At 61.6% G+C, this 23,189-nt stretch overlaps 9 protein-coding genes and 1 non-coding gene across 10 annotated transcripts; 6 read left to right on the top strand and 4 right to left on the bottom strand.

Annotated features, from left to right (window-relative positions):
- Positions 1–187: 187 nt before the first annotated feature.
- Positions 188–786, bottom strand: PAN0_012c4500 (uncharacterized protein; the record flags this gene model as incomplete). Its single annotated transcript, XM_014800037.1, has 2 exons — positions 188–444; positions 525–786. 2 exons carry the CDS (start codon positions 784–786, stop codon positions 188–190), a joined length of 519 nt encoding a protein of 172 aa, XP_014655523.1.
- Positions 787–3,132: 2,346 nt separating this feature from the next.
- On the bottom strand, positions 3,133–8,685 carry PAN0_012c4499 (uncharacterized protein; the record flags this gene model as incomplete). The annotated part of the gene is made up of 1 exon (XM_014800036.1): positions 3,133–8,685. One exon carries the CDS (start codon positions 8,683–8,685, stop codon positions 3,133–3,135), a length of 5,553 nt encoding a protein of 1,850 aa, XP_014655522.1.
- A 554-nt stretch (positions 8,686–9,239) lies between these two features.
- PAN0_012d4498 (uncharacterized protein) lies at positions 9,240–9,647 on the top strand (the record flags this gene model as incomplete). The annotated part of the gene is made up of 2 exons (XM_014800035.1): positions 9,240–9,436; positions 9,530–9,647. The coding sequence occupies 2 exons, from the start codon at positions 9,240–9,242 to the stop codon at positions 9,645–9,647; spliced, it is 315 nt and encodes a 104-aa protein (XP_014655521.1).
- A 537-nt stretch (positions 9,648–10,184) lies between these two features.
- Positions 10,185–12,809, top strand: PAN0_012d4497 (cell cycle arrest in response to pheromone-related protein; the record flags this gene model as incomplete). The annotated part of the gene is made up of 1 exon (XM_014800034.1): positions 10,185–12,809. One exon carries the CDS (start codon positions 10,185–10,187, stop codon positions 12,807–12,809), a length of 2,625 nt encoding a protein of 874 aa, XP_014655520.1.
- A 421-nt stretch (positions 12,810–13,230) lies between these two features.
- PAN0_012d4496 (uncharacterized protein) lies at positions 13,231–14,292 on the top strand (the record flags this gene model as incomplete). The annotated part of the gene is made up of 1 exon (XM_014800033.1): positions 13,231–14,292. One exon carries the CDS (start codon positions 13,231–13,233, stop codon positions 14,290–14,292), a length of 1,062 nt encoding a protein of 353 aa, XP_014655519.1.
- Positions 14,293–14,801: 509 nt separating this feature from the next.
- On the top strand, positions 14,802–18,446 carry PAN0_012d4495 (recF/RecN/SMC protein; the record flags this gene model as incomplete). The annotated part of the gene is made up of 1 exon (XM_014800032.1): positions 14,802–18,446. One exon carries the CDS (start codon positions 14,802–14,804, stop codon positions 18,444–18,446), a length of 3,645 nt encoding a protein of 1,214 aa, XP_014655518.1.
- Positions 18,447–18,609: 163 nt separating this feature from the next.
- Positions 18,610–19,782, top strand: PAN0_012d4494 (proteophosphoglycan ppg4; the record flags this gene model as incomplete). Its single annotated transcript, XM_014800031.1, has 1 exon — positions 18,610–19,782. One exon carries the CDS (start codon positions 18,610–18,612, stop codon positions 19,780–19,782), a length of 1,173 nt encoding a protein of 390 aa, XP_014655517.1.
- A 353-nt stretch (positions 19,783–20,135) lies between these two features.
- PAN0_012d4493 (ER lumen protein retaining receptor) lies at positions 20,136–20,905 on the top strand (the record flags this gene model as incomplete). Its single annotated transcript, XM_014800030.1, has 3 exons — positions 20,136–20,638; positions 20,700–20,782; positions 20,856–20,905. The coding sequence occupies 3 exons, from the start codon at positions 20,136–20,138 to the stop codon at positions 20,903–20,905; spliced, it is 636 nt and encodes a 211-aa protein (XP_014655516.1).
- Positions 20,906–21,264: 359 nt separating this feature from the next.
- On the bottom strand, positions 21,265–21,382 carry PAN0_t012c0006. Its single transcript has 2 exons — positions 21,345–21,382; positions 21,265–21,300 (listed from the first exon to the last, which is right to left on the bottom strand). It is a non-coding gene; the product is annotated as a tRNA-Phe (tRNA).
- A 122-nt stretch (positions 21,383–21,504) lies between these two features.
- On the bottom strand, positions 21,505–23,010 carry PAN0_012c4492 (uncharacterized protein; the record flags this gene model as incomplete). The annotated part of the gene is made up of 1 exon (XM_014800029.1): positions 21,505–23,010. The coding sequence occupies one exon, from the start codon at positions 23,008–23,010 to the stop codon at positions 21,505–21,507; it is 1,506 nt and encodes a 501-aa protein (XP_014655515.1).
- Between the last annotated feature and the right edge of the window lie 179 nt (positions 23,011–23,189).

Genomic DNA, 23,189 nt, shown 5'->3' with positions numbered 1-23,189 from the left:
ATGGGATTTGCAACCGATGAGGCCGAGTCAGACCATCGATGGCACAGATGATCCCAGTCAAGGAAGAAGCAATGGACGATGAACCATGATCATATTGGCAAAGCGCGCATAGCAAGTCGCACGCTACGATCAACAACAACATCAAAGCTACGCGAGTTGGAGAAAAGACGGCAGGCGACTCGAAAGGCTACTTGTCGTCGCCGACATGAAGACGGAGCCACTTGGAGCAAAACTCGTGGACACCCATAGAAGAGTCCCTCGAGTCAAGATCGATATCCTCTCCATTGTTCAAGCCGTCATTGATCCAGATCCTGCCATTGCCGATCGAATTGATCTTGATCCTGTAGCATGCCTTGGACGTATCGACGGGTTCGTACAGGACAGACACGTCGAAAGCGAACCAATAGATCGAGAAGCTCTTGTTGGGGTCCGTAGTGGTAAAGTCTGTGACACAAGCCATGAAGCGGCCACAAACGGTCGGCACGCCGAACAAGCCACCTCTGTGAGCAAAGTGAAATACTTACCTCGCATCTGATCGTCCTTGACCAGGAAGTTGGTCGTCGGGTCATTGATGCCAGATGCGGCACCATCACCATACATCTGGGCACGAACATCTCTGAGGTCGCCACCGACGAAGGTGAAGCACGGATAGTTGGCGTCACTGTTAGCTCCACAGTGTCGCTCGTACTCGGCGTTGTTGACGGTCATTGGCGTGGCGTCAGGCTCGCCAGCCGCAGCCAGACCCGCACACATCCCTAGGCCAAGAAGAATCTGCTTGAGCAACATTGTTGAGCACGAACAGTGTCAGCGATCAAGAGGTGTATGGGATCAAGACGTGGTTGGAGACATTGACACTACAAGTTCCGAGCCGTTCTTTTATACGGCGAGGAAAGCGGTCTCGGCCTAAAGCACCAGCTGGAAAGCGGTTGCACAGCGGGAAGCAGCCCACAAGCTGCCAACAGGACCCCACTGGACCCCACCTACGCTGTCGTGATTGCATGCATGGGAGAGGATCGGGGAGGGTCGAGGCTTGGCGGCTCATATTGCGCCCCACAGCGCCACTTTGGCAGCTCATAAACATGCATCATGGTCTGCACGCCATCAAGCTCGTAGATGCAGCCGGAATGTTGCCACCAGTCTCGTCGTTGCACGACGATCTCGCTTCCTCGTCCATTGGGCATGTGTACAATTCAGGCGCGAATGCTTGCTACCTTGTTTTGAGCGTCTATGCCTCGTTGCACCAAGTCTTCTGTGTACTTGCATACGTGCGACCTGAATCGTACCAACTCAGCCACGTCCTATACCTACTCATCCTCGTCGTGTCCTCGTCTAGTCTGTGCGCTTTCATGTCGTCGGGACCACCTCCGTCATTGCCTTGCCTTGGAAAAGGGGGCAAGTCGTCGCTCTTGAGGACTCGCTCGGAGCTTGTGAGGGTTGTCGCCATGAATCGAGCCGCAGTTCCATCTGTGCTTGACAATCATGGCGCCTGACTGGCTGGCACGATGAGGTCGAAGCTGCCGCATTACCAAACCCCTCACATAAAAGGTACAAACGGGCTTTCTGCGTCGGTACACGTAAGATTCTCTATCCCACAGCCACTTGTGGCGCCGAGAGTTGCAGCCCACCCCAAGTCTCTTCTCTCCTCTGCTTCCGCAAGTTGATACCTCCTCGTCGTTGGCGAATTCATCTCGAGTAGTGTCAGTCATCCATTCACCCAACTCGCACTTCCATCGCGAGCGGCTGTTTCAATATATGCATTCAAAGGCACGCTATGGTGATGATCTGCGTCGATACGAAGTGCTCTGCATACGTCTCTCACAGCCACTCCCGACGCAGAGCGTTGCAGCCCACGCCAACACCTGCTGTTGCTTCGTACGGCTCTTCGAATACGCTCGAGTGCAAGGAGGCGGAGCTGAGGAGGCGCTGTTCATAAACATGAGCAGTCCAGCTCAAGACAGCTGCCACACGGATGTGCACTAAACTGACATCAGAGCCAAAATAAGCGACCAAGAGACTGTCCGCAGTGCATGTCAGTCTGGACTCGGCTAGAGTCGGCCAGGCCCGCAAATCACTCTTTCCCCTTCTGCAGCTTTCATACCTCCTCATCGTTCGCTCCTGTCATCGCGGTGAGAAGGTGTCGTTCATCCCTTCACCCAGCTTGCACTCTCGTCGGACCGACTGTGCCAAGTCCAGCTGCACGTACAAGTGATGTGCAAATGCCTGTGATGAGCTTGGATCTGCGTCGTTGTGAAGAGTCCCCTTCGCATCCGTCTCTGATAGCCGCGTCGCAGCCGCCCATATCTCTCCGCTCCTCTGTAACCGCATCTTCATCTCCTTTTCGTCGACGAGCGTCGGAAGGAGTGCCAGTCATCCATTCGCCCGACTGGCAACTTTTTGTCGCAGCAGCAGTACTCACTTATGCGTGCGAACGGTGACGAGGTTATGTTGGACAGGTCGATCAACCTGCACCTCGATCCCTCAGCACAATGAGTCGGACCGGATCACACCCGGTGCGGAACAATCGCAACGGCCGAGTGGAGGCGAGCCTCCACAACACACCAGAAGCGCAAGGGGCTGAAGGTTTTGGATCGGTAGATTTGCCGCTGTGGCGCCTAGTTGTCTCAGAATGCCCAATGGCCCCTAAGCTTAGCAATTCGTCAAGTGAGAGTGCAACGAGTCGCCGCGGGGCTTGCTTGGGCATCGGAGGCGTCTATTGCATCGATTGTGTGCGTAAGCATGCCTCGAGATCGAGTACGACGCTCGCCTGGCCACAGTCAAGTGGTGAGCGAGGTTTGACATGCATGCAGTGGCTAGTATTGAGCGCATGCTGTGTTTGGATCTGCGTCAGGATGAAGAGTCCCTTCGCAAATGGGTCTCATATCGCCTTCCGATGCAGAGCGTTGCAATCACCACCAGCACCACTTCTCCTGATCCTTCTCCGTCTTTGGCACGTTCGTACCTCCCCATCGTTCGCGATCGCCGTTGGGGCGGGGAAACATGATTCATTCATTCGGTCACCTTGCCCTTCATCGAGCCGAATATGCAAAACCATGTGTACGTTTGATCTGCGAATACATGCTAGAGCTAATCAAACTTGACGGCGGTGTGAACGACGTCCTCGCATTCGAATCTTTACAACGCCCGGCCAATCTCGGCATCGTGATCAATCTCGCTGCCGCTGCCGCTGAGCTGCGCGTCGTGGTGGCCGCGATCGCTGCTGTCCACGCCGCTATCGACCTCGTCCGAATGCAGGTCCATCTCGTGCACCACCTCCGCATCCTCCTCCTCGTCATCATCGTCGACATCTAGCTCGCCGTCGTCTCCATCGTCGTCCTGACCGGAGCTGAGCGTCTCTCGGCCCCTACGCCCTCCGACGCCGTTGAGAGTGTGTGCAGGCTGCAGCGGGTCCATGCGGTCCTCTTCATCGTCGAGCGCATTCGTCACCAGCGCCTCGTCCAGCACTTCGGCGGGCGTGATGCGGCTAAACGTCATGAGCGACGCCGTCGTGGCCGAGCGCCGCCGCATGCCCGGACGCCCAGGCAGCGGGTCGAATGCAGACGAGCCCACGCGTGCCTTGCCGGCCGCCTCTTTGAACGTCGACGCCGTCGCGCTCTGGCTCGCACCCGGCAGCGACGGATGCGATGGCGAAGTGCGCAGCCCAAACACTCCCGTCGAGATCGTGCGTGTCAGCATGCGGTGCCCAGGCAGGCTCGTCGTGCGGTCCATAGGCGTAGGCACCGAGCTCAGCTGCATCGATCTCGACGCAGAAATGCCTGCATCCGGCACTGAACCCAGAGTCGCGTGCGGTGACACTTCGGTGCTAGCCTGTGCGAGCTCGTTCATCTCGTCAGACGATCTACGCGGGCTCGACGCATGGTCTTCATCCACCGTCGAAAGCGAATGACCGGCACGCTCGGCGTGGGCGATCGCGCCACCGTGTTCGCTCTCCGCGGCCGGAGCGCCGCTGCCGAGATCCTCGTCGATCTCACCAACCACCGACATCCGGCCTGGATAGCGTGGCAGATCTTCGCCCTCGTCGGCCAGACGCGAGCCGTCCTCTCGGAACAGTTGTGCGTACGCAGGCAGAAGGGGCTCCACGAACGGAGGCGCCGCCCCAGAGGCAGACTGAGCCGCCGTTGCATCGTCTCCTGTAATTGCTCCAGTCGAAGCGGTCACAGTGTCGGCAGCATCCCTGCCTCGATCTGGCGCACTCTGCGAGCCTGATCTTGCCGCCCGCGGCGTGCCTGCCAACCCGTTCACCGGTCCAAACTGCTCCTGCACCTCTCTGGGCGGTGCCTCGGTGAATCGCACGGGGACGCACATGACCAGCGCCTGCACCCAGTCCTCGCCATCTGGGCCGGTGGCGACGTTCGACTTCATCCCAAATCCAAGCTTGACCTTGAGCTTGTGGCGCACGCGAACGTAGGGGCTCTCAAAGTCGGGGATGAGCTGCGCACTGCCCGCCTTGCGTGCTGCTTCGATGTCGTTGGACACGAGAGGAAGATTGATCGTCATGCGCACTCGGCCTTTGTTCAGGTCCACGCCTTGTCCGTCATCGCCAGCGAATGCATACGACGCGCGCAGGCTGGCAGCCGCTCCTTCCGTCCGCTCTCGAGGCGCGCTGCGGCTGCCACCTCGCACATCCTGACCCGAACCACCGCCCAAAGACTCGGCCGGTTGCTCGAGCATGGAGCTTGCAAACGTCGACAACCGCGTGATGGCGGTCTCAAAGCGACTCCTTCGCGGCGCCGACTGAGTGTCAGAGCGCGTAGAGACGGTCGATGTGATTGTGGGCCTCGCAGCCAAAGTTGATGATGCTCCAGGCTCACGCTCGCGCGTCCAGGCTGGCGGCACGATCGGAGTCTCGGACTCCATTTCCGTGATCTCTCCACGGGTGGTGCCGTCGGCACGAGCAGTGCCGTTTTCCGCTTCTGGGCCTGCCGGACCGCTCGTCAGGTCCATTTCAAAGGGAATCGGTCTTCGGCTCCGAGGCGCTGCAGCGTTGGACGAGGACGGCCCCGCTGTGCCGGAGCGTGGCGCAGGCTGCATCGCACCTGACCCATCAGTGCCTTGGAAGGCGGCTCGGAGCGAAGAGCTGCTCGAGTTGTTGGAGCGCGCCAAGGCCCTCGGCGCCGGCTGCATCACGCTTCCGCGTGAGCGCGACGTGGTGGCAAGCGCATTCGGAGCGAATGCAGCCCTCAGCGAACTCATACCGGCGCTCTGCGAGTGTCCATCCGGCGTGTTTGTACCGGAGCCCGCGGGACTATTCTGCTGTGGGCTTCGCGTGGTGCCGTTGGGCCCTGCAGCGGAGGTTGAGTTCACCCTGCTGGTGGCCATCGCCTTGCCTTTGCGGGAGGAATCAGCCGCATCTCGTTCGGGATCGTCGCCGGCTCGTTTGCGGAGCACAAAGGGTGGCGGACCTACAATCGTCGTACGGACACGCTCCACGTTGTGCTCGATCGGATGTGGCGCCTTGCCTTGATTGGCAAGGGAGATATGGCCGAGGACGAGCGAACGGTCGTAACTTGCGCGGAGTTGCTTCTCGGCTGCTGCTTGTGCAGGCGACGATGCGGCAGTCGATCTGCGCGAAGCAGTGACAACGGGTAAGTCGGCTGCCTCGACGCGATTGGGCGGCGGCGGCACGGGGAAAGTGTGTACGAAGGAGCGCGAAGGCATGGAGCTGTGGCGCTCGGTCTGGAGACAGACGAGCTCCATGTCCTTGAGGCGCAGGCCGCCGCACTTGCGAAGCGCCTCCCAGCCTGGTGTTCGGCCTGCCTCGATCTGAACGCCAAAGCTAAGCACGTCGGCCTTGGGACCGGCGACGTGAACGTGTGAAGGCAGGGAGAGGGTGAGGGAAAAGACGAGGCTGCCGTCGGCTTCGTTGTCTGGCGTGGCGCCGAGAGTAGGCGGCAGATGCAGCGTTGGACGATGCACGAAATGACGCATGGGCACCGAGGTGCGGCCGACCGAGGCGGATCTGGACGAGGTGCGCGGGGGCGAGTTGGCATTGCCGAAGCGCGAGTCGAGCAGCGAGGAAGCACGGCTTCTGGAGGAAGGCAAGTTGGGCAGCGTAGCCGAGGGCGTCATGCCTCCCGTTGCTGCTGCCAGTTTGGCTGGATCACGAGGCGCTTCGAATGCACTGGGTGCGGGCGGAAGGATGGACCTCGACTCCCTCTCGGCGTCGAGAATCGCTGAGCTCTGCGCAGTAGACGGAGCATCGTGCAGGCCCATGCGTGCAGGATGAGCGTCGATCCTCGGAGATGGCGCTAAGGTCAGTGCCGTGGTCGGCTCACCGGCGACAGTCGCAGCGTTGGTGCCGTTTGCATTTGGAACGTCGAGCGGCTGCCGAGGGTTCGAGAGCGGCGCAATTATGGTTGGAGCAGAGACGGAAGCAGGCAGGTTGGGCCTCTCGTGCGTCGGCGCTGGTGTTGTGGGGGCTAGACCGGCATTGGAGGTGGCAGGCGCCTCTTGCAGGGCGGCGAGGGCGAGCATGCTCTGTGAGAGCGAGTGTGGTGGCGCATCTTCGGCGGATGCGACGTCGCCGGCGGTGGCGAGTCGAGCGAGTCTGGCGACAGGGACGGGGACGACGTCTCTGCAGCGGCGTACCAAGATGCTGATGCACTCGCTTTTGAGCAGATGCTGGCCATCAGGCAGAGTCTGGTTGGAAGCTTCGCTAGTCTTGGTGAAGAGAGGATCGCGCTCGCCCGATGCCGAAGCTGAAACGACGTCCTTGGATCCGGAGCCTCGGCGGCCGACTGCAACGGAGCTGGTGAGTTCTGCCTCGGAGGGGGAAGACTTTTTGGAGGACCTGAGCTGTAGCTGCTTTGCTCTCTTGTTGAGCCAGGTGCCCTTGGATTTGGGCCGCGCGGTGGTGGAGGCAGACTGGATGGATTCCTTGCGCTCCACAGCGCTGGCGGCGGCGATGGGCTCGCGCTGCTCTGCTTCGAGCGATGTGGCGGTGTTGATGCTCTGGGATTGGCCGTCGGATGGTCTGCGACCAAAGGCGGCGAGGGCGGAGACGACGGCTTTGCCTTGAACGGTGGCGGATGCCTGCACGCAGTAGAAAGTGGCGCCAAAGCGTGAGCGCTGAGAGGCGGGAAGCCAGCCGGGGATGGAGAGGTCGAATTCGGTCTCGTATTTGACCGTCGGTGAAGCAGCGTCGGTGTGCGAAGGGGAAGCGTCGGCGTGCTCGACCAAGGGCACGGGGCAGGTGCATCCTTGTGGTTGTAGAAGTTCTTGGGATATTTCTGCGAGCTTGATGGCGTTGTATCTGCCGGTTGCGTCTACATAGACCGAGTAGCCGATGAAGCGGAGGGTGAGCGCTTCGACGTGGATGGCAGGGTGGTCGGAGACGGAGCCGTCGGGGCTGATGGCGGCTGCGGCCGAGACGCGAGGGACGTCGAGCTTGGGCACCTCGACGACGACGGTGCCCGCGAGGGAATAGTTGGAGCTGGACTGCATGGAACCAAACATGGTGAGGCGATCGACGAGGGGCTCTACGCTGACCGAGACGTTTTGGCAGAGGTCTACCTTTGTGTGACGCGAGGAGGATGGAGCGTAGGAGGAGGATGAGGAGGCCGAGGCGCCGAGGCTGAACTGATGGCTGGCCTGCATCAAGGGCATGGAAGCGGGCAGATGCTCGGCGGAGAGGCTGGCGGGGGCAGGCTGGACGGCGAGGTGGGTGGTGGAGTTGTGGGTGGGCGAGTCTGTGGCGAGGAAGTCGAGCATGCTCATCCTGCGCTCGTTGCGAGGAGTGGTCGGGAGTGCATCGGAAGGCGATTTGGGTGATTCGAGCTCTTGGTTGATGTCGCGAGCGAGCGCTCGTGGCATTTGGAGGGAGGAGGGGAGAAGGGAAGGATTCAAGGTGAGACGTGCGGCGGACCGACGACCCAGACTCGAGAATCGCTGGGGTGAAGTGACGAAGACCGAGGAAGACTGCGGCAGGGAGATGGGCTGGGATGCGGGGTCGACTGAGGCGCCGGACGGGACCGGCTCGGATGCGGAGGTGGTGACTGCGCTTGATGGTGTGGCTATCGTGTCGTCATGGCTGGGGTTGTTGGAGTCAAGTGAGGGATGCTGTGTTGAGACGGCCGAGTCGTGCGACGGCTCTTGTGTGTGTTGGGTTGCGAATTTGGGTAGCGCAGCATCGAGGGAGAGGAGGGATTCAAAGAGCGTATCCGAGGAGGAGGCGGTGTTGCTGTGTGAGCCGGCCGAGGTGTTGGGTGGGGTCGAGTCGGGCCGAGGCGGAGGGGCGGCGGACTGGAGCTGCTGGGGTGGGCGAGACTTTTGGCCAGTGGCAGATGGATGCAGGGGTGTGCGCTGGTCTTGCGCGTCGCCCACCTTTGGATGTGCCGTGGTGCCGCGATGTGGGTGGGCGGAGGATAAAGAGCGACTGGAGGATGTGGGCCTGGCAGCGTCAGGTTTGTTGGACTTTGGCTTGAGAACGTTTGCCAGGAGGGATGACCTGCGCGACTTGAAGCTGGGATTTGCGCGGAGCTTAGGGTCGTCTGGGTTGTTTGCGCGATGGTGGTTGGCCATGAAGGGGAGAGCGAGCTCGGTGGCGGTGGACATGCTGGGCTCGTGATGGTGGGAGGAGGAGCAGGATGAGGAGGAAGGCTCTGCTGCAGCCATTGTTGGCGTGGGCGATGATGCGCCGTGCAAGCTAGGGGTGGCAGCAGCCTGCATGTGTTGGGTTGGTGGGACCACGGTTGGGGGGGGTCAGAGGCCCTCGCAGGATTTCATGTGTTGGGAGCGCGGGCCATGTATTCAAAGCCGCTGGAAGGGTGTGTGTGTGCGCGCGAGGATGATGGTGTTGGGAGGGAAGGAACAAGAGCAAGAGCCTTGAATGCACGGAGCCCAGCACGACGACAAAGGGCGCAGCGGCGGCGGCGGTGGAAGCTGCTATGCTCGCATACGGTTGCAAAGAGCCGTGCGAGGGCGTCGAGAGGCGAGCAAGGCAAAAAGCCGAGGCTGCCAGGGTCTGCACTTGAGATGCACCTCGAAATGCACCTCGAAATGCACTCGACTGCACTGCACCCCGACGGCGTTTGCCACGACGCCCAGGCGCAGCCGCAACGCATCGACCATCCCAACCGCACATTCGTCGGCACATTCGTCCGCACATGGTCCACACGAGCTGCATCCATTCAGCTCATTGCAAGGTCACACTCGGCACTGTGATCACACTACTTGGCTGGCTTTAGGCTTTCTCCAATCGATCATCGATCGGCACACTTCCGATGATCTTTCGCCGTGAACAAAAGGCATTTGCGCGTCCAACACCGGCGGAGATTCGGACTGCAGCGCCAATTCCGCTGCTCTTTTGTCTCAAGCTCAACCGACGGGCGATCCGGTCGGACTGGGATGTCCTGGTCGGCGCTCGTGAGCTGCATTCGGTCTGCAGTGGCTCTGCCTCCAAAGTGACCGTGGGATCTCGGTCGGCGCATCCCGAAAGAGAGTTGCGGTGGCTGCAGCGGCTGTGAGGAGCGCCTCGCTTCGACCCTCGCTTGACGCCCATGCTTTTGGGCAGTGTCGTGTTGGCCGGTCTAGCTACAGCAACTGGATTGGGCGCCCGATCGATCTGGTCCCGTGTTGGCTTTGACGGCGATCGCGCGACACCTGCCCGTGCCATCGCTTCGGGCCCCTGAGCTGTGTTGTTGGCGTGTCTCTCTTCGCCTCGACGCGCGACGAGCTCGGGTGTGGAGAAGGATTGAACCTGAATCTAACAAATTGCAAACAGCCAAGCCCCAGCACAACAACAGCCAAAAGCGCCGCTTCCAATTCGATCAAAAAAAAGGCCCATCGCGCACGGTGAAGCTGCTGAAGCGCAGTCAAGGCGAGTCGAATTCCACTGCAGCGGGTGCGCTGCGTTTCGGTGCGGATTGGCAGCAGCCGTCTCGTCGGCCGGATCTCACAATCAGCCTCCAAGGCCATCCCCATCCCTCTCTCTCTCTCTCTCTCCCCCTCTCTCTCTCCATCCCATCATCCCCGTCCCCCTTCCTGTGCATCTTTCCTCCTCGTCTCCTTCGTGCCTCCATCTTCCCGCTTCTCCAGTCTCGTCGCATCCACGTCTTTGCCGCACCTGTTTCTTAGCACGCGTTCCGGTCTTCCGCACTTGTCAACAACAGATCCGTCCCGCATCTCTCGGCTCATACCCTCGCCCACCGCGCATCCATCGGCCCAACATGCAGTCATCCATGATGGGCGGCACCCCCATGGCCAACGCACCCTCCAACTTTGGCGTCGCGCCCGGCCCTTCTTCAGCCGCTGCCGCTGCGTCCAACTCGCTTCCCAACGGCGCCGCCCTCAAGTCGCCCAATCCGCCAGGCTACTCGTCCGCAGAGGCTGCCGCAAACGCTCAGGGCCTCGTCTACCCCGCCCTCCACCTCCATCCGCTCAACGACACCTTTGCGCCCAAGCAGATCAGCCTCGCCCCGCCCGGTCCCAACAACCGCATCAAGGTCGGTCGTCAGACAAACGCAAAAACGGTCCCAAATCCCACCAACGGCTACTTTGACTCCAAGGTGCTCTCCCGCATGCACGCCGAAGTCTGGAGCCAGAACGGCAAGGTCTACATCAAGGACGTCAAATCCTCCAACGGCACCTTTATAAACGGCGAGCGCCTCTCGCCAGAAGCGCAGGAGTCCGACGTGTTTGAGCTCCACAACGAAGACATGGTCGAATTCGGCATCGACATCGTCGGCGACGACAACAAGACCATCATCCATCACAAGGTCGCCTGCCGCGTCTACCTCGTCCTCACCGCAGAAGACGCGCTCAGCCTCCGTCACGATTTTGCAAGCCTCTATCGCGGCGGCATGCACGGCGGGCCCCTCGGCAGCAACGGCGTCGGCCCAGGCGCAGAGGGCGGCCTGCGCAGATCCAAGGCCGGCTTCAGCTTCGATCACGTCCTCTCCAAGCTACAGAGCGAGCTTCAGAGGAGCAAAGACACATGGAACGATCTCGGCAGCCTCACCACCACCATGCACGACATCCACGAAACACTCGGCGGCGGTCCCCCTCCTCTCGCCTCAGCACCATACCCTCACATGGTTCCACCCCTTCCCGGCGCCGTCAACGCGCAGCAGCAGCAGCAGCAGCAGCAGCAACAGCAACAACAACAGCAGCAGGACGAAGAGCAACAGCGCGCCAAGGATGCCGAAACCCACGCCGCCAACGAAGCACACTCGGCCACCATCTCGGCGCTCCAGGCGCAACTCTCCGAGACCCAGAATTCGCTCGCCGCGCACGTCGACAAGATCCGCAGCCTCGAATCCATCTTCTCGGAGCACGACTCGATCAAGCGCGAAGTGAGCACCATCAAGCTGCAAATGGAAGAGGCCAAGCGCGAAATGGACGCCGTCGCCTCGTCGTCTGCCTCGCGTCACCACCTCAACGGATTCGGCACCATCCGTGCCGCGCCACCCTTCGGCCGCCAAGTCGATCACGACGACCTTGACGACGGCGCCAGCGTAGCAAGCGTCGAGACGGTCACCATGGACGCTGGCGGTGGCGACGATGCGTCCGACGTACGCTCGCTCCAACACGTGGGTCCGCGCGCCCCGCCCGACATGCCCGCCCATCTCACCTCGCAAGATGCCGCTGACCTCGAGCCTGCACGCGCGCCCGAGGTGTCGCCAGCAAGCGAGGCAGACGCTGCCACCGCCCTGTCCACGACCGACGCTCAGCCTGGCACGCATACGGACGACTCGTCTGCACTCACGCAGCACAACCTCGCCAAGCAGAACGGCGAGCGCGATCTGGAGCTGCGCGCGCAGAACGAGGCTCTGTCTGCACGTCTCGAGCAGCTGGCGTCGCAGCTCGAGCAGGCACTCTCGCTGAGTCGCGGCCTGCAGGAGCAGCACGCGCAGGTCACCGATACGGTCAAGACGCTCGAGCAGCGCGTGCACACGCTCGAAAGGGAGGTGGAGCACAAGACGGCCAGCATGACGAGCGCCAACGACGCCTCGCAGCAGTCGACGGCCGCGCTGCTCAACGGCTTCGAGAGCAGGTGGACCGAGTTCCGCACCGAGTTCGACGAGAGCTGGCGCAAGGAGCGCGAGGGCCTGCAGACGGAGCGCGACGAGCTGCGCCAGGTGGTGCGTGCGTGGGACGAGGCGAACCGCCGCATGGAGGACGAGCTGAACACCGAGCTGGACGCGCACGCCGAAGACACCGACAGCATCGGCTCGGCCGCGTCCGCATCGAACCTCGACACCGCAGCGTCCGCGTCATCGTCGTCGGCTTCTCAGGCTGCGGTGGCATCGGATGCGAGCGCAGGCCGCAGCAAGCGAGGCCACGGCCGTCGAAAACGCCACGTGAACAGCGCGCTGCGCACGTTGCTGTACGGCAGCACCTCTGCGGGTCTCATGCTGGGCGCTGGCGGTCGGGAGCACGACGAGGAGGATGAGTGGGATGCAGCGACTCGCGCGCGTCTGTCACGCCGAAGCCCGGACGAGGATGCCATGTCGACGAGCCAGTCAGTACGCAGCGTTGCCGATTCCACATCCACACGGCCATCCACATCCACTGAGGTCACCACGCCCGAGCTCGGCGCCGACACTTGTCGCGGCGAAGCTTTGGAAATCGACCACGCCAAGCACGAAGGCTCGCATCCTCGGTCGCGTCAGCTTCGCCACGCAGCGGCGGCAGCGGCGGGTGCAGGGACGGGAGAGTCGAGCCGCCACGTAAATGTGGTGGGTCCACAGACGCTGGCGGCGGCAGGCGTGGTGTTCGTGGGCATGGCCGCGTTCATATTAGCGGGCAAGGACTTGTCGCGCTTCAACGGGGCGCTTTCCGGCAAGCCTTGAGCCCGCACACTGTGGGCTACCGAGATTGTATTGTTTTGTACCAACGAATATTTTCATGCCGATACGATACCAAGAATCATGACCACTCTCACATCGACATGCAATGCGCGCGGCAAGTGGGCGTGTGAGGTCAAGGATTGAGGCAGAGGCAGGTGAGGGTTGTCGATGGTGTGNGGGGGGGGGGGGGGGATTTGTTCGGCTCCGAAGGCAGACGCGCTCAGGGTGGAAGGGTGGAGTTGGGCCGATTTTGGAAGCGCATTTCCACTTCGCACGGACAAAGGGCAGGAAGAGAGAGACGCGTCCCGTTCTGCACGGGGAAGCGAACTGTCGGTCTTTGCCTCAACACCACCGACCAACACTGCTTCCCACTAGCACTGGGAGCTTAGATCACTCGAGTGATTGGAACGATATGGACGTACCTATGCGCGATGCCCGACGCGGGTCAGGACGAAAGGGTGCGTCTCGAGCCTCTCGTCGTAGCGATCCCTATGCACGCGACACCCGTCCTCGACCCTCGGCCGCAACTCCACGCGACACCCACGAAGCAGCTCCTGCCCCAACGACCGCGCCTCAAGCCGGCATGTCGTATCCTCCACCCGAGCTTTCCATCCGAGGTTCCAGTGGTCCCACCTGGATCATCGTCTCCAACCTCGTAGTGGGTACATCCACCGAAGACGTACGATTAACATTCTCCTCATTCGGCCGCGTCGAGGAGGTGAAACAACGGCCTGCGCCCTCGGCGAACCATCCGACCGTCTCGTTCGAGGTGGCGTTTGACCAGCGTCAAGATGCCGAGACTGCGGTGGAAAAGTTCCACGGCGCTTTGGCGGATGGGAGGATTCTGCAGGTTTCGATCAAGAAGCCCGAGGTGGCACGCGATGCTGTGGCGCAGTTTCAACGTGCTACGGCGCAGGCGGTTGCGCAACGTCCTCGTGAAAAGGCGCCCAACCACATTGCTGCTCCTGCACCTTTGCCGTACACGCCCGCACCGGCGGCGGCGGTAGCTGCAGCCATCCCGACCGCTCCAGCTAGCATGCGATCGCGTGCCAAAGCGGCCGAACTCCTCGAACCCCGCGCGAAAAAATCCAACCAACCCACCACCCCTGCGGCGGGTACAAAGACTCCAGTTCCAGCTAAGAAGCCAGAGGTGAAGGCGAGGCCGCTGGCTGAGCGCATTCCGGAGCCGCTGGCCAATCGACTGCTCACGCCGGCTCAGGCGCAGAAGCTGCGTGCCGAAGAAGCAAAGAAGAAGGCGCGCGACGAAGCCAAGGCTCGCGCCATCGCGGCTACGGGCAAGAACACCGTGCTCGGAAAGAGGCTGGGTGGATTGCCGCTCGCGCAGAGACTCGTCCAGCAGGCTGGGACTCCCAAGAGCGACCAAACCGCCATCAGGGCCGCTGCCGACAAGAAGAAGAGAAAGAAGGAGGCCGCGCGCGCACGAAAGACCGGCAAGAATCAGTCCACCGGCATGGAGTTGGACTAGCCGCCCCGTAGATCCGTAGCTCTAGCAATGCCTTGTCTTGTTCTTATTCGCATGTCGACGTTGTCATTCCGTGATTGATGAGCAAACTAACAGGCGCAGCTCATCCACACGCCGTGCAGTTCGGCTGGGCGCGAGTAGTGCGTGAGAGAGAGAGAGTGGGTGTGGAGTCGCGCCTCAGCCGAGAGTCGGCGCGGCGCGTCGCGTTTCCACTTTACGCCGCCCCGTCTGCGCATTTTTGGGCAGAAGCGCGCGCGTTCTGCAGAGAGTCGCCTTTTGAGTCAAAGCAAAGTGGCAGATGCGCAGCAGCAGCAGCAGCGAAAGTGTTGCTCTTTCCCGTTCGAAATAGGGCCCTCTTCGCCTCCCTTCCTCCCATCGTCTCTCTCTCTCTCCACCGCACGCATTCCTCTGCTAAATTATACCCAGTACAGCCGCCACAAGTGCTCGCAACCACCACCAACTGCGTCGACCGAGGTCACGCCTCGAGCGTGCGTTGAATCGCCACCCCCACCATGTACATCAAGACGCTCACCATCCAGGGCTTCAAGTCGTATCGCGACCAGACCGCCGTCGAGCCCTTTTCGCCGCACCACAATGTCGTCGTCGGTCGCAATGGCTCGGGCAAGTCCAACTTCTTCTCCGCCATCCGCTTTGTGCTTTCGGACGCCTACACGTCCATGTCGCGCGAGGAGCGCCAGTCGCTCCTCCACGACAGCTCCAGCTCCACCTCGGCCACGCTCTCGGCGTTTGTAGAGATCGTCTTCGACAACTCCGACAATCGCTTCCCCACCAACGGCACCGAGGTCGTGCTGCGCAGGACCATCGGCCTCAAAAAGGACGAGTACAGCATCGATCGCAAGTCGGCCTCCAAGGCGGACGTCGCCAACCTCCTCGAGTCCGCCGGCTTCTCGCGCAGCAATCCGTACTACATCGTGCCTCAGGGCAGGATCACTCACCTCACCAATGCCAAGGACCACGAACGCCTCGGCCTGCTCAAAGAGGTCGCAGGAACGCGCGTCTACGAACAGCGCCGCGCAGAGTCGATCAAGATCATGGAGGACACCACCGCCAAGCGCTCCAAGATCGACGACCTGCTCGAGTACATCGAAAACCGCCTGCGCGAGCTCGACGACGAAAAGGAGGAGCTGCGCGAGTACTACGAGCGCGACCGCGAGCGCAGGTGCATCGAGTACAGCCTCCACCAGCGCGAGCTCACCGAATGCGCAGAGCTGCTCGACAAGCTCGAGGACGAGCGCAGACGCGACCTCGACGCGTCCAACGTGCGCAGGGCCGAGTTCAACGAGCGCGAGAAGCGCCTCGCGCGCCTCGAGGCCGAGCTCGCCGCCACGGGCCAGTCGATCGAGCAGCGCACGCTCGAAAAGACGCAGCTCGAGCTCGAGCGCAGAGACGTCGCAAAGCACCTCGCACAGATCGAGTCGCTCGTCGAGGAGCTCGAGGAGGTGGGCGAGAAGCGCGCCGACCGCCGCACCGCCCTCGAAGCCCAACTCGCCCGAATCCGCGCCGAGATCCAGTCCAAGCAATCGCAGCTCGACCAGCTCCAGCCCACGCTCGCCGGCGTGCAATCCGAGGCAGAGCAGCTGCGTGCGGCGCTCCAGGACACAACGGCGCGCGTCTCGGCGCTCTACTCCAAGCAGGGCCGCTCGGCGCAGTTCCGCACGCAGCAAGAGCGCGACGAATACCTGCGCACCCAGATGGCCGAGCTCGACCACTTCCTGCGCTCGCAGCAGACGCGCATCGACGACACCGCACGCGAGCGCACCCAGGCCACCGAGCGCCGCACCGCCGCACTGCGCAAGGTGACCGAGATCGAGGAAAATCTCGAGAGCCGCAAGGATACGGTGCAGCAGCTCGCCACCGAGTACGCCGCCAAGCGCGACCGCCGCGATGAGCTCTCGGAGCTGCGCAAGGACCTGTGGAAGGAGGAGGAGTCGCTGCGCTCGTCGCTCGCGTTTGCGGCCAACGAGCTCTCCAACGCGCAGCGCAAGCTCGTCGGCATGATGGACAAGGCCACCGTCCAGGGTCTCTCGGCGGTGGACAAGATCGCGGCGAGCCTCGGCCTGCAGGACAACGTCAAGGGTCCCGTGTACCAGCTGTTTACGGTCGACGACAAGTACAAGACCGCCGTCGAGGTGGTGGCGGGCGCGTCGCTCTTCCACGTGGTGGTGGATACGGACGAGACGGCGAGCAAGCTGCTCGAGGTGATGAACCGCGAGAAGAGCGGGCGCGTGACGTTTATGCCGCTCAACCGGCTGCATCCCAAGGAGACCGACTTCCCGGCCACGCAGGATGCCATCCTGATGGTCAAGAAGATGCACTTCGAGCGTGCGCTCGCACCGGCGATGCAGCAGATCTTTGGCAGGAGCATCATCTGCCCCAACCTCGAGATCGCTGCGGCGTACGTGCGCAGCCACGGCGTCAACGCCGTGACGCTCGATGGCGACAAGGTGGAGCGCAAGGGTGCGCTTTCGGGAGGCTACCAGGATCCGCGGCGCAGCCGGCTGGATGCGGTCAACGACGTGCGCAAGTGGAAGGCGCAGAGCGAGGCGGACACGGCCAAGCAGGCCGAGGTGCAGCGCAGGCTGGGCGAGATCGAGCAGGAGATCACCGCGCTCATGAGCGACATGTATGCGCTCCAGCATCGGCGCGACGAGGCGCGCAACTCGCGCGCGCCGCTCACCGAGGAGCTGCAGTGGGCCCGCACCGAGGCCGACAACCTCGCACAGCGGCTGCAGAGCATCGAGCGGCGCGAGGCGGACCAGACACTCGAGCTCAAGGCGGCGCAGACCAAGCGCGCGGCGCTGGAAGAGGAGGTGCGCACTCCCATGTCCGCCGGGTTGACGCCACAGGAGTCGGCGCAGCTCGAGACGCTGCATGCGCAGGAGGACGCGCAGAAGCGTGCGCTGGCGGACAAGACCACCGCGCTCGCCGAGCTCAGCCAGCGACGCTCGATGCTCGAGATCGACCTGTACGAGAACCTGCGTCGGCGCCACGACGAGCTGGGTGCGCAGCTCGAGGCGCTCGGCGAGTCGCTCGGCGGCGACGACGCCGGCGCCGTGTCTGGCCAGGACGTATCGGCACGTCGGCGCGAGATCGACGCGCTTCGACGCAGGATCTCGGAGCGCGAGAAGCGGATCAAATCGGTCGAGGCCGAACTGGACCGACTCACGCAATCGATCCAAGACACGCAGGCGGGATACGACAAGACGAAGGCAGAGCAGGCGGAGGATGCACGCAGCATCGCGCGGCAGCAGAAGAACGTGGAGCGGTACCTGAGCAAGCGGTCGCGGCTGGTGGAGCAGCGGGATCGGTGCAACCAGGACATCCGCGACCTGGGCGTGCTGCCGGAGGAGGCGTTCGAAAAGTACACCAACACGAGCTCGGACCGGCTGCTCAAGGCGCTGCACAAGGTCAACGAGGCGCTCAAGAAGTTCTCGCACGTCAACAAGAAGGCGGTGGAGCAGTACAACTCGTTCACCAAGCAGCGCGACCAGCTGCTCGAGCGCCGCGCCGAGCTCGAGCAGAGCGCCGAGAGCATCCAGGAGCTCATCGACGTGCTCGACCAGCGCAAGGACGAGGCGATCGAGCGCACGTTCAAGCAGGTGAGCAAGTACTTTGAAGAGGTCTTTGAAAAGCTCGTCCCCGCCGGACGCGGGCGGCTCATCATGCAGCGTCGCGCCGACCTCACCACCGGCGGCGCTGCCGAGGGCGACAGCGACGACGAGCCGAGCGCGGGCCAGGTGGAGAACTACACGGGTGTGGCGATCAAGGTCTCGTTCAACTCGAAGCACGACGAAGGCCTGCGGATCCAGCAGCTTTCGGGCGGGCAAAAGTCGCTCGTGGCGCTGGCGACGGTGTTTGCCATCCAAAAGTGCGATCCGGCGCCGTTCTACCTGTTTGACGAGATCGACGCCAATCTGGATGCGCTGTATCGCACGGCGGTGGCCAACATGATCCGCGAGCTGGCGCACAATGCGCAGTTCATCACCACCACCTTCCGGCCCGAGATGGTGCAGGTGGCGAGCAAGCACTACGGCGTGCTCTTCGACGCCAACAAGGTGAGCAGCATCCGCAGCATCAGCCGCGATGAGGCCAACGAGTTTGTCGAGGCCGCGGCGACTACCGAGCCTGTGCGCTAGAGTCCAAGTGCAATCCAGTCTATCCGTTGCTCAGGTTGAGTTTGTGAAAAATTGCCGAGCATGGCGTGCGCGCGCACGGGGCGGAAGCGAGAGAGGGTGGTTGGACCCTGACTGCGCATGGCACTCTTGACTGTGCACCTCGAACACCTTTGTGGACGATACGATGGTGGAGGTGGTACTGAACCCGGCTGCTGGGTCCGGGCTGGCGGAGTCGGTGTACACGACGCACCTTGTCCCTCTCTTGGGCGCAGATGAGCTTCGGGTCCACCGCACCACAAGTGCCGGGGACGGTGTTCGTATCGGCCGGACGCTCATCCACACGCACACCTCTCTGCACCCCACCACGCCTCTCGACATCATCCTGGTCGGCGGCGACGGCACAACACACGAGATCCTCAACGGTATCTTGCTCTCTTCCGCGCTTGGGTCGGTTCAAGTTCGACTTGCGGTGGTACCAGCCGGAACCGCGAATGCGCTGTTTGCCGCGCTGTACCCGGAGCACTGGACGCAGGATGTGCAGCACCGCGTCGCCGCCGCCCACTCAACCGCCGAACTGGATGCGAGCGTGGTGGATGTGATGCTCCGGAGCGTCAAGTCTCTCGCGGCCTCTCTTCGGTCGGGTACGCAAGGATGTGTGGATCTCCCTCTCATGCACGTTGACCTCGGGAGCCAGCAGATCGTTGCGCACCTGGTTACATCGCACGCACTGCACGCCGCTATCCTACACGATGCAGACACCCCCGCGATGCGCGCACGCCACACGGGCATCGACCGGTTCAAAGCCGCCGCCGCCCTCAACGCCACCCGCTGGACGCAAGCCACGCTCACCCTCCACCCTCCTCCCAGCGGTATCCAGCAATACTCACCGAAAACCTCGTCCTTCGAACTTGTACAGAACGCGGAGCTGGTTTTGGAGGGACCCTTCTTGTATCTGAATGCGATGCTGACGGACCGGCTCGAGTCGGCATTCATCCCCGCCCCGCTCTCGTCCGCTTTGAGGCTACCCAAGGATGCAGTGGATGTGGTGGTGATCCGCCCCACGCGCGATCCTGCGCTAACTGGCCAGCCCAACGACGGCGAGACGTTCGCACAGACACGCCTGGGCCCCATCACAGCAGGCATGTACGCAGGCGGAACGCACATCGACCTCACGTACGATTCGACGCTGCCCATGGTCGAGTACTTTCGCTGTGCCGGCTACGACTTGCACGCCGGCGGGGGCGACAAGGACAGGCTGGTTTGTACGGACGGCTTTGTATCGGATGCCGAGCATGTGAAGGTGACTCGATGGCAGCCGCAGGAGGATGCACTACCCGCACCTCTCATCTGGCGATAACCTCTGCAATCAACAGCATGCACTCGAAAGAGCCGTTCGATGAGTTGGGGAAGCGGTACAGAGATCGACCCGATTCAAAAGCCCGATATTCGCACGTGAATGCATGGTGCGATCCGGTGCGAAGCGGCGGCGGCGTGTGGCACGGATGAGCTGGCGGCGGAGAATGGCACGCGGCGTTGGAATGCGCTCGACGCGCCCTCATGCTTCTCGTGCGGATCCTTGGTCTGCAACTCCTTCTCGCCTTGCGTCACGTTGTGTTACTTGCACCAACACCATCATCTCCCCCCCCTTCCCCTTCCCCTCCACCTTACCTTCTCTCACCTTCACCTCCTCGCGAGACAACTATTGTCACCATGAACATCTTTCGGCTTGCAGGCGACTTTGCCCATCTAGCATCGATCTTTATCCTGCTGCACAAGATGCAGCTCTCCAAATCGTGTCGCGGCATCTCGTTCAAGACGCAGCTGCTCTACACGGTCGTCTTCGTCACGAGGTATATGGACCTCTTCCACGAAAACTCGCTCTACCGCTTCCTCATGAAGCTCTTCTTCATCGGCTCCAGTGTGTATGTGCTCTACTTGATGAAGGTCAAGTTTAGGCCCACGCACGATCCCGCCATCGACACGATCAAACTCGAATACCTCATGGGCCCTTGCTTTGTACTCGCATTGCTGTTCCATTATAGGTTCGACTTTGTCGAGATCTTGTGGACGTTCAGTATCTATCTCGAGGCAGTGGCGATTTTGCCCCAGCTGTTCATGCTCCAGAGGACAGGAGAGGCAGAAGCTATTACGACGCACTACATCTTTGCACTCGGAGCGTACCGCGCGCTCTACATCCCAAACTGGCTCTACAGGTAAGCTCCCCAAACCATCTGACCATCGTGGTACACGTACTTATGCGCTTGGTGATTGCAGATACATTGCGAGCAACGAGGTCGACCCGATCTCGATCCTCTCCGGCCTCGTTCAGACCGGTCTCTACCTCGACTTTTTCTACGGTACGTCGACCAAACCCCCATTCTCTCCAGTCCGCTTAGCGATCCGTACTCACATCCTGCTTTGCGTTCGTAGTCTACTTTACCAAGGTCATGAAGGGCGAAAAGTTCGAGTTGCCAGCATAGACACCTTCTCTCCTCCCCACGCCACTCTCTGCGCTCGATGCACGCTACGCTACGCTTGACCCGAGAGCAGCCACTGCCGCTGCGGAAATCTACCTAGCATCTTCGAGCACCTGTAACCCAAGCTTCAACTACTCTTGAAATGCCAGCCACCCAACGTCAACTGGCGCTGCCCCCCTGCGTATGAGCGATTCCAGATTGCGATATGCTCGTCCACCCACCCATCTGTTCCCATTGCAAGGTGAGAAGCTGCTAAGGTGCTGCTTCGTCGGTGTATTGTTGCAAGACCTTCACAGCCTCATAGCAAGGACAGCGTGGTTCGGGACTGAAATAAATATATTGTAAAAAAGCAAAAAAAGAGATGCTCCTTACCTGGGTCGAACAGGTGACCTCCCGATACCGTATATCCACTGCTCGCAGTGGCGACTGGTGAAACTGAATTCTTCAGTCGGACGCTCGTACCAACTGAGCTAAAGAAGCTCTACGCCTGTCTGTCTGGCACATGCAAATATGATCTCCTTTCACTTGCCCTTGTTCGTGCTTCTGCTTTCATGCTGCGGATACACACGGAAGATGAGGATCACGAGGGGCTGTCATTGCATCTATTGCGGACGCGGGAGAAGAGTGGCGTGGGCCTTATCTAGAGCGTGCTGCGAACGGGTGCGGCGACGCTGAACGAACCAGAGCACCAAGTCGAGCATCACGATCCACCAGACGCGGTGCATCGAGCTGCCCCGCTCCATCACCAGCAACTGCCTCCCCTCATTCGGCACATCGGTCGTGCTCGCTACAGGCGCTGGTGTTGCTGCGGGAGAGATACTCTGTGTCGATAGAGATGAAGTCGGCGTGGGCGATGAGAACGAGCTGCTCTGAACAGCGCTTGAGGATGTCGGTGTAGCCAGACTCGTCACCAACGTGGACGGTGTAGAGGTCGAAGTCGGCGCGAGTGATTCGGACGAGCTCGAGCGGGATGGGGAGGGGGGGAAGAAGTCGGTCTGACGACGAATGAGCCGTGTCATGGAAAGCGTGCCTGTTGGCAGAGCCGTCGAATCTGCCGACGTGGCATTGCTAGCATGACTGACTCGTCGAACGCTGCTCGTCGCCTCAGCAACACTGCTGGTCACCGAGACACTACTCGCGCTCGTACTGGCCGCACTTGTCGACATTGGCGCCGTAGAAGCAGCCACAACTGAGGAAGCAACGCCTACCGGTCCCTGGGCGAACTTCGAGTTGAGCACCACGGCGATGCCGACCATCCCAAGTGCCGCCAGAAGCAGTAGCGGTACGCAAACGCGCTTTGCACTGCGACACGCGCGTGCCACCGGCACCTGCCCATCCCCTCCCGCGACTGCAGCTTGCTGGACTACTGGGGCCGTGTATCCGGGCGGATCGACTTTACCGTCTTCAGGAGCGATTTTTGGTTCGACGAGCGTCGCTGTGCTCTCGTTCTGCATTGGCAGAGACTCCGCGAGAGGATTGGATCTGGCCGCGATCGAGGGGAAGAGGACTGTGATCTCGGCGCCAACATGCAGCAGCAATGCGACGAGGTGCACCAGCACAACACCCGCCATCACCGCACCCATCCAGACGGGCAAACTGGTCGGCATCATCCTCGGTCCGCTAATGGGCGCAAGCAGCAACCCCGCCCCGCTTGACGGCTGGAAAAAGCTCGCATTGCCAGCCGGTTGAGCCTCGAGCATCCTCCCCGCAAACGTCGAGTTTTGCGCGGGAAAGAGCTGGTTGATCTGGTCTTGAAACCGTGCGAGCGCATTCAGGGGATCCGAGTAGTCGGGTCTCAGCGTCCATGCCATTGTCGTACACCACGTCGTGGTGGGCAGCTTGCCGAGCCACGCATCAAGTTGCTGCTGCGCAACCACCGTCGAGTTGGACAGCACCGGTGCAGCCGCGTTGTCGAGACAAGGGATCGAGACGCACGCAGACAGCGGTCCAAACGTGACGAGGCTGAGTGCGGTGTCGCTGGTGTTGCTGACCATGAGCGATGTCGACGGGATGGTGGGCGACGTTCCTACGTACGGCGAGGCTTGACTGGTCGCATTGGCTGACGTGGCATTGGACGAAGGCATGCCACTTGCAGATACGGAAGTCATGGTGGAACCAAGTGAGACGAGCTACGCTTTGAGCGGGTCTGGATTTGGGGATCAGGAACGTGCGGCCGTACTTATACATCGTGCAACAGAGCTGGCTGTCCAGGCAGGGCTTGCGGACAAAGGGAGGGCGCAAGGCGCAAGCCTGCATGGACACAAAGGGACATTCGTAATGAGCTGGC

The sequence above is a fragment of the Moesziomyces antarcticus genome, assembly GCF_000747765.1.
Source record: "Moesziomyces antarcticus DNA, scaffold: scaffold_v10012, strain JCM 10317, whole genome shotgun sequence".
NCBI lineage: Eukaryota > Fungi > Basidiomycota > Ustilaginomycetes > Ustilaginales > Ustilaginaceae > Moesziomyces > Moesziomyces antarcticus.
Note: the sequence above shows the minus strand (reverse complement) of the source record. Positions and strands in the feature narration are given on the sequence as shown.